Source organism: Sciurus vulgaris (assembly GCF_902686455.1).
Source record: "Sciurus vulgaris genome assembly, chromosome: X".
NCBI lineage: Eukaryota > Metazoa > Chordata > Mammalia > Rodentia > Sciuridae > Sciurus > Sciurus vulgaris.
In genome coordinates this window covers 127,370,055-127,380,124 of record NC_136471.1, presented here as the reverse complement: position 1 = coordinate 127,380,124, position 10,070 = coordinate 127,370,055, and the positions used below count along the sequence as shown (strand labels likewise).

The 10,070-nt window shown below is 36.2% G+C and overlaps 1 protein-coding gene across 1 annotated transcript in view; it reads left to right on the top strand.

The window, feature by feature from the left end:
* Positions 1 to 72: 72 nt before the first annotated feature.
* Positions 73 to 10,070, top strand: part of MOSPD2 (motile sperm domain containing 2) — a 49,324-nt gene continuing 39,326 nt past the window's right edge. Inside the window, exons 1-2 of the mRNA XM_079123199.1 lie at positions 73 to 233; positions 384 to 453. Coding sequence (XP_078979325.1) covers positions 225 to 233; positions 384 to 453 — 79 coding nt within the window. The 5' untranslated portion in view covers positions 73 to 224. The remainder of the gene's footprint in view (positions 234 to 383; positions 454 to 10,070) is intronic.

Genomic DNA, 10,070 nt, shown 5'->3' with positions numbered 1-10,070 from the left:
GGCCCAGGCTGCGAGCCTTGTCCCTCCTCCAAGCCCAGGCGGCTGCCTCCGATAGAGTGGTGCAGCACCACTTCCGTCTGCCTTCCGGTGTCACGCGACCACCTCCCCCTCCCGCCCTTCCCTGTCTACCTCTGGGCCTGACTGGCCGGTGATGAGATACTCTGGCGGCGGCGGTGGAAGGGGTGACAGCTTCAGCAAGTGCAGTCACATCCACAACCGTAATCATGGCCGAGGTGAGGAGCCGACTGCACCGCTGCTGGCTCCCTGGACTCGGAAACCACCTCCGAAGCCTGGGGCCGCTCTCCGGGGTGCAGGTGGGCTGGGCTGAGGGTAAGTGGGCTGGTGCAAGAAGTATCTAAGCTCCTGTCATGTTTCCCACCCAGAATAACGCCCAGAATAAAGCCAAGCTCATCTCTGAGACCCGGCGAAGGTTTGAAGCTGAGTATGTGACAGGTGAGCACTGCGTCCTCGGGGTTGACAAAGGTGTACGATGAGCATCCCCAACTTTGCTAGGGTGTTAGTGGGTGTCTCTGTGGGAAGTATAGGGACCATTTCGACTCTCACAGGACCTGTACTCTGCACGTTTCAAGGGTTTTGCTTTCCATAACAAGAGTGGTGCGTCTGATGCTTCCGTTAAAGGGTTAATGTAAGTTGGAAATCGGTGATTTTCTAGCATCTCTTCGCGTTTATAGAACTTGTAGGACACTTGTCAGTCTTTCGACACTGGCCATTTCACAGTTCCTTTACTAGCTTTTCACCAGTGACACTCTGAGAAAATGAATCTGGAAACTGCCATAGTACTGTTGACGTGTACTTAATTGAATATGCCAGTTTCTTTGATATTTTGCCTGACTTCATTTCATACAACACAGCACGCTACCCACAGTGTAGGCCTTCCAGTGCTAGAACAAGTTATCTTATACTCTCATACTACACCTAGCAAAGTTCCTATGAGTCCAGAATTGATTTATTGGTTGAACATTCTGTGTCCATATGTCACGATGCTTGAGTTGTCAGGTATTTAACTGATGGTTTAATACTTATCAAATAGTTTTTTAAAACATGCAGGATAAGTTATAAATATGGAATTAAAAAAGGATCTATATGTTGCCTACCTTAGAATTGTTTCTATTTCTGACCTTGCCACTAAATAGCTTACATGTCTATTCTGAACCCGTTTCTGTATCTGTGAATTGCAAATAAATTAGGAGGATTAAATGAAGAAGCATATATCAAACTGTCTAGTAGGAACTTAACATATAATAAGTTCTCTATTTTGTCTCAATAGTCATTTTGGTTTCTTTTAAAGAAGTTAAGCTTGCACATCTTGACTTTACTGCTCTGCAGAAGTTTCTTACAACTTTAAACTGCCCTAGATTATGTATCAGTTGATGTCCTAGAACAAATAAGGAAATCTGTTCCAAAATAGCCTGGTCACTAAATCTTTTCATGCCTCCTTGCAAATTTTCTTCACTCTCCAAACTTTGCACCAGAGAGTTGCAAAAGTACTCAATTCACTTTTAGCCCAGAGATCTCATTTCAAATAACATAGCTGGTTGCAGTAAAGACATAATTCTAAAATTGCTTTCTTACAGTTACATGATTTATAGTATTTTAAGAAGTAACTCAGAACTAAACCTAGTGAACTGGTGACCCCGCTGTCAGTAGTCATTTACTTATGCCCAAAGGAAGAAACACAAGATAGGCAGAAATTTAGCAATACACAGATCTTAAAGACCATATTGGTTCAGCCTTGTCATTTTTAAAATGAGGAAATTGAGGCATGGGGAGATTAAGTGGTTTTCTCAAAATCCCTGGTGTTTGTGGCTTCGCCAAAGTTAGTACTCAGGCCTTCTGAAATTCACTATAGTAATTTTTTGGCAATGCCATAATGTCAAATTAGATCACGTCAGTCCCCTTCCCACTGCACGTAGAATAAAATCCCAATCTTCGTGGTGACCTGCAATGCAAGACGATATATCATCTGACTCTTGCCCACCCCTACATCCTTACCTCTTACTTCTCTCCTTGCTTAGTGCAGCTTTGACTACTTCCTACATTAAAAAACATACATTGCAACCCAGTAACACATGTACATGCTCACATAGTTGAAGCAAAAGTTCATTAAAGAATACTTATTCTGAAACCATGTGACTCTGATGTTTTTACTATTTGACATCCTTTTAAAAAAGTCAGTGGTCCACAAATTTGATATCACAATCTAAAACATGACCCACAGTTTGAAAAACGTGACTATACTGCCTCATTTGTGTTCATCAAACAGAATGAGTCTGTTTCCATCTCAGGAACTTTCCACTTCTTTACTGTGCCTGGAAGGCTCTTCCCCAGTTAGAGTGTGTGGCTAGGTCCTTTTATACTTTCTGAGGCTTAAATGTATCTGAGAGGCCTTCACTGATTATTAAGTAGCTTCCCTGCCCTGCTTATTTTCTTTACTTCTCTTACCATAACCTGTAATTGTCTTGTATATTTGTTTGTTTATTTTTCACTTCCTCAAATAGGTTATATATGAGTTCTGTAGCAACCTATAGAAATTTAGGGGAGAAGTCTCGTATATCTTACTTGCCTCTAAATACCTAGTACAGTTCTCAGTGCATACCCTGAATGAATACAGCAATACTTATACGCATTGGAAGAATAGTCCAATTATGAATTAAGAACTGTCCCAACTGGCTCCCCTTTCCCACTAAAATCTAACAAAGAGCAGTCCTCACAATATATCTCATACAAGCATTATTTCAAAATAAAACACTGTGCCAGGCATGGTGGCGCATGCCTGGAATCCCAGCAACTAGGAAGACCGAGGCAGAAGGATTGCAAGTTTGAGGCCAGCCTCAGCAATGTAATGAGACCCTAAGCAACTTAGTGAGACCCTGTCCCAAAATAAAAAATAAAAAAGGCTGGGGATGTGGCTCAGTAGTTAAGCGCCACCCCCTCCCGGGTTCAATTCCTGGTACCAAAAAAAAAGAAAATGTAAAGCACTGTATTATGTGGCTTTAAGAATGGGGAGGGTTTTATCCTTAAATATACACACTTAAGTAGGTATGAATGTGTGTAATTTATCTGCACAGCAATTACAAATATTAATTTAAAGACTTAAATGGAAAACAAAATTGAAATCTTCAAAGACTTTCTTAAAGGTTCAGTTGTTTCCCAAAATGTAATATCTGATAAAGGTGGACTTGCAAAGTGGTTAAAAAAAAGTTTTATAACTTACCTACCTTCTCCCTTTTAAGTTTGTTCTTTAGAAACAAACTTGGGTGTTTAGAACATCCACTTTCCTTCTTCCTCTGTCTTTCACAATTTCTATTGTCATTAACAATATTTTGTTTCATAAGAGGTTTAAGGCAGACTTACGTAAACATGATGTTTTTCCAAAAGAAAAATGTGTATTATCTGCAAGCCTATCACTTCAAGTACTATCTATAATCCAAAAACTGTTTTGGAGGTAGGTTCTTAGGAATTCCAAACAAATTTTTGTGCCCATAGTAACTGTTACCAATGATGGGAATATTTTAATTTGACAAAAGGAATAAAATATAGGTCCATAATTGTCCTTTTTTTTCTCTTTGTTACTGTGAAAAATTCCATGCTCAGTCTGAAATGAGAAACTTTGCCCATTCTTTCTTTATACTCCTTGTGCACAAGACAAGAGACTAACCATTTGTGATAATAATTTATTCAGATCCTCAAGTACTCATTATATGCTTAATTCTGGGAAGCAGTGTGTCAGTATTAGAGAAAAAGTTAAAGAAAAATAGAGCCCTTCCCGAAATACTACAATCTAATAGAAGCATTAAAATAGAGACAACCGTTAAGTTTAAGGCAAATTATATTGAGTAATAAGAGTGCTAAAATGCTCTCTGTGGTAGTCAAAGACAAGGAAAAATAACTACTGTTTGGTGTCTGGGTAAACACAGAGTTACAAGAACATTTGTAAAAAAAAAAAAAAAAAAAAAAAAAAAAAAGGTGGTGCTATACTTTGAATTCTAAGTGTCCTCCAAATATCCATGTGGTAAAGGCTTGTTCCCAGGGTGGTGCTGTTGGAATGTAGTGGAACCTTTAGGATGTAGGGCCTACTGGGACGTCTTTAGGTCATTAGGGAGTATGCCCATAAAGTGGACCCCCATCCCTTTCTCTTTCTCTCGATTGCTGCTTGGCCATGAGGTAAGCAGTTTTGCTACACCACATGCTCCCACCATGATGTGCTGCCTTGCCATGGGCCCAAAAGCAACCAGGCCAATCATTGCCTGGAATCTTCAAAACTGAGCTAAAACTAAACCTTTTCTCTTTATAAGTTGATTTTTCTCAGATATTTGTTAGGGTAACAGAAAACTGACTGACCCAGGTAGTGTTTCTCATGACTATGGAAACATGGTAGAATTTGTTCAGGTAGAGAAAGATATCTACATGGGTCAAATAGTCTGAGCCAAGGGACTGAGGTGAAAAAATATGGAGCATGTTTAGGAAGCAATAGCAAGTTCTCTCGCTAAAAATATTGCGAGTATATAATATTGAAATCCTTGGACACCCAAGTGATGTGTGTTTTAAAGTAAGGGTGGAGAACTATTAAGAGGTTGGTTGAGTTTATTATGTGACTTTACAAATATATGAATTTGTTTAATTGAATTTGGTTGATACCAAAAAATATCTACCAGCCCCTATAAGCTTGCCATTCATAGACAGCTCTTCTAGCAATGGATACATTTTTCAGTCTTTTCTTCTATACATTTAAGATTAGATTGGTTTTTGAGTGCTGGGGATTGAACCCAGGGCCTTGTGCAGGCTAGGCAAGCACTCTACCACGGAACCGCATCCCCAGACCATTTTTCTATATGTTTAAGAAAATAGAGTTAAAAGACCACTCTGGGGCTGAAGTTGTGGCTCAGTGGCAGAGCACCTGCCTAGCACAGGTGGGGTACTGGGTTCAACCCTCAGCACCACATAAAATAAATAAATAAATAAAATAAATGTTAAATTCTAAAAAAAAAGCCACTCTATATAATTTTGTGTTATATTTTCATTGACATGATCTTTATTTCCCCAAATTTATAAGGTAGACAACATTGTGTATTAATATTTGTTATTTGAGTCTATAAATAAGGTAGTTTTCTTATCACTTAGTTTAGGTAATCCCTTTTTGGACATTTAGATTATTTCCAGATTTTTGTTAATATAATTTTTTGTGCTGAAGTTCAGATCATTTCCTTTAGATTCAGATCAAATTATTGTTTTCCTAGGTATTTTTGACACATTTGATAATATGTGTTAAAATCCCTCCAGAGAACTTTCACCAATATTCATTACTACTAGTCCTGTAGGAGAGTATTAGTCTCACTACATATTACATGTGATTTCCTAACTGATGATTCTTTTAGTTTGCATTTGATTGCTAGTTGTGGTAAACATTTCAGATATTTACATCCATTTATAGTTTAAACTTTTTTGTTAGTATGGATTTTAATATTGGTATGGACTTTTTTGCTCATGTCTCTTACTTTTCTTGTAGTTTTTGAATATATTCAAAATGACCTATTGCTTTGTGGTATCTTCCATTGCTATTAAATAATTTTCTCTTGCTAAATAACTTTTTTGTACTCTTAATTTTGTTTTGATTTTGTTTAATTTCTTTAATTTTGAAATTTTTTATTTGCAGAATGTATAAAACATAAACAACCTGTACTTACTATTCAACCAAAGAACTAGAGTGTGTACTTATGTGTTCTTGTGTTTTTATTTTTTCTCAATTTTAATACCTAATATTGTAGTAATAAATATAACACATATAAACAAAAAAGGTTTTTTGAAATCATCAGTTATTTTTCATAGTATAAAAGGGGTCCTGAAACCAGATGTTTGAGAATTGCTGCTCCAAGGTTTGTACTGGGCAATGAAATGGGTAGACCACAGAATAAGCACATATTCAGCTTTACTAGATAATGTGGAACTGTTTTCCAAAATGATTCTACAAGTTTTCATTTTAACCAGTAGTATTTTTAGTGTCCTTGTTTTTCCACACCCTAAAATTTCCCACCTAAAAAAAATTTCGCCCATCTGATGGAGGTGCTAGACTAGCTATCTCATTGTGGTTTCAGTTTGTATTTCTCTGAATACCAATGAGATTGAGCAGTTTTTCATATCTTCATGGGCCATTTGGTTTCCAATACCATGAAAATTACTTCTTCAGGCACCTGTTGACCTTTTGTTCTTCCATATAAATTTTAGACTATCTTATCATGTTTCTGCAAAAAGAAAAAACAGCTTCTGATAGAATTTTGAAGGGAATTGTGTTAAATCCTAAGATGAGTTTAGAGAGAGCTGACCTTTTCGTGGTGGAGTCCTTCTATCCATGAACCTAGAGTATATATCTGCCTACCAAAGTCCTTCTATGGAAGGACTTAACATTTTTTCCATAATGGTTAACCCATCTTTTGTTATATTTATGCCCAGGTCCTATACATATTTTATTTTTGCTACTGTAATGTAAAAGATATGTCTTAAAACTTATTTTGTAAATGATGGTTGCTAGTTTTTGCAAAATGCATTTGACTTTTTACATTAATATTGAATTCCAAAGCCTATTAACCCTTAGTCTGATAATTTGTAGCTATTTAATTTGAGATTTCTATGAAATCTATGAAATACTGCCAGTTTTCTTTCTAACTTTCCATTTCTTACATCTTTCCATTCTTTTCTATTTCCATACTAGCTGAAGCCTTTAGAACATTGTTGAATACAGCAGTGGTGAAAGCCTACTTGTCTATTCCTGAGTGTATAAAGATAGCTCTGAATATGTCACTATTAAGCATGATCTTTGTAAACATCCTTTATCAAAGTGAAGAAATTTCCTTCTGTTCTTGGTTTCCTAGTTTGAGGTTCTTTGATTTGTTCCCCTCAAGTTTGATGATTGAATTTTACTAAATTCTTTAGATATAATTTTTATATCTGATGAAATTTTCATTTGGGTTTTCTTCTTTAGCTTGTTAATATGGTAGATTATATTGATCAGGTTTTAAGAATAAGCTACTATATTTATATTACCAAGTTTTTAGGAATTTTGCATCTATGTTCTTGACTTTACCTGTAATTTTCTTTTTTCTGTTTTGCTTCTGTAATATTGACATCAGTCAGGATTATGTAAGCTTAGAAGTGTTTCTTCTTTTCTGTTCCTTGGAAGATACATTCATTGTTTAGCTCTAACTGGAGTCCTCAAATTTGTCATCCCCTCCAATTTAATATGGTTGTTTCATGTGTCTGCATTTTTTTACTTACCATATATTTACTAATAATTTGATTCACTGTTTCTTCTTCAGTCTTGTATCTAGAATCATCATTATTTCATATAATGTATAATTCCCCTGATGAGGTCTGTTGTAGTAAACTCTTAGTTTTGAAAATGTCTTTACTTTGCCCTTAGCTATTTTTGCTTGTTTGTTTGTTTTGGTCTTTCTTAAATTAAGCAACAATTTTGAGGAATACCTTTTATTTCTGAGGATGAATGGGACAAAGTGGTTAGTAACATAGACTACAAAAAAGGCAAATTTCAAGTCCAGGAAGATCAGCAATGAATGGAAGGAACCCTTGTAGATAAAGGGGTGCATAAAACAGGGATTGTCCTTATCAGCCACCCTGTCTGGAATGGAAGGGTGGAAGGAAATTGACATTTAAAATGTAACTGTACTATTGGATAATTTGCATAAGTGTCTAGATTATGAACCATATGAGGGACTAGTTCAGGCTTCACCTCTTTTCATCTGCAATACCACCTCTGTTTTGGGCTAGCAGATGGTGGGTGATCACAAATTAGTCTTCATCATTAATGAGTTATTAACCCCAAGCAAAGATGCCTTTAAAGAATAGACAGGCAGGTACTTTCATTTTCTTAAATTCTTCTCTGTCTTTAACATTCTCAAGGTCAATCATTTTAAAGTTGTCATGATTAGAATAAGAGAAAAAGTCTTCAGAACTTATCAGATGAATGTATAAAGAAAACATGGTATATATACACCATGGAAAACTGTTTACAAAGAAATCCTGTCATTTGCAACAGTTTGGATGAACCTGGAGGATGCTGAGTTAAGTGAAATAAGCTAGGCACAGAAAATCAATTACTATATGATCTTACTTATATGTGGTATCTAAAAAAGTTGAACTCCTCTTAGAATCATGGTTACCAGAAATTGTATGTGGGGAAGAGATTGGGGAGATCTTGATCAAAGGATACAAAATTTTCATCAGACAGGAAGAATAAGTTCAAGATACCTATTGTACAACATGGTGACTATAAGGTAATAACAGTATTTACCAGACAGAAATGATGTGTGTGAGACAGTGTGTATCCTGCATAGCTTGATTTAGCTATTCCATATTGTGTACATATGCCAAAACATTACACCATAAACATATACAATTTTTATTTGTCAATTTATAAATGAATTTTTAAAAAGAAATTATCAATTTTTATCTTTATTGCATATCTAAAAATTTCAAGCCTTTGCTGTAGGGAATATAAGATTATAACTTCCCATGGAGACATGATACATGTCTCCTTACTTTTGAATCTTTCTTCTGAGTAATGACTTTCTATAATGACCAGCAAACATTCTTTTAATTTTGGTCTTATATCTTTAAGTTGTTGATACCTATTCTTCATATGTCCTCATTCTGAATGTTTAGTGATATTTAAAAATTTAAACCATCTGTTACTAGAATGCTGTAATTTCTAGGATGTGAGTTTGTTTTATGTCATAGTCACTTGCAAAGGTTACACAAGACTGGTGGTCTTGTTTATCATATCTACTTTGCTTTTTTTGCAGTTCTGGGAATGAAACCAAGAGCTTCATTCATGCTAGGCAAGTGCTCTGAGGCTACATCCCCAGCCTTATTGTGTGCTCTGGGTAGTACAGTACATGGATGATTTTTCATTACTGAAAATGAATCTCTAAGAATAATTTGATTTGATAAAATCTCTAGGAGAGTGAGAAGAGTTCACAGAAATTCCTAAAGGACCTTTCCCCACTATAGCCATTTTACAAAGAAGGGGAAGGCAGAAAACTAGCTACATTTCAGTCAAAACTACTTTTAGCTGAATTTGTCTGGACTAGTGATTTGGCATTTAGGAATAAACATTTTTTATATTGTTACTTTGTCCTGATTACTTGGACCATAATTTGCAGGAACTTTTCCTTTCCCATTGTACTGTTGTATATTCACAGCTAACATAGGACATTCATAGACAGTTTTAAAGTTTTTATACAGGTACTTACTCAGTATCTAGAATATTGGATTTTAAAATGGATAAAAAAATAAAAGACATGAGAAACCCAATATACATATAGTAGACTTTCCAGCAGGAAAAAACAGCCTGCTGCAAAATAATAGTTGACAATTACCCAGACTTTATAAAAGACATCTGTGTTAGCTTTTAATTGCTGTGATAAAATACCCAAAAAACTCAACTTAGAAGAGTAAAATAAAGGTTTGTTTTGGCTCAAGGTTTCAGTCTATAGTCCCATGGCTTCATTGCTGTGGGCTTCTGAAGAGGCATAACATTATGGTGGAGAGGGCATGGTGGAGCAGAGTTGCTCACTTTGTGGCAGCCAGGAAGCAGAGGGAGAAGAAGGGGCCAGGGACAAGATACACCCTCCCAGGGCATGCCTCTTTTGACCTTCCTCCTCAAACTAGACCCCATCTCCTATAGTTCCACCACCTCCTAATAGTCTGTACAATTATGAGCCCATCAAAGAATTAATCCATTGCTGAGATCAGAGCCCTCATGATGCAATTACTTCTCAAATCCCCACCTCTAAACATTGCTGCATTGGGGACTAAGCCTTCAACACATTGTCCTTTGGGGGATATTCCAGATCCAAACCATAACAGTATCAAGTCTTTATGCTAAACAAAACTGTGAGCTTCATAAATAAGTTGATCTCAAGGCATATCATAGTGAAACTGAGAGCACCAAGGACAAGTAGGAAATCTAAAATCCAGAGAGAAATGACAGATGATCTACAAAGGAACAAATATCAGACTTGGTACTTGATTTCTCA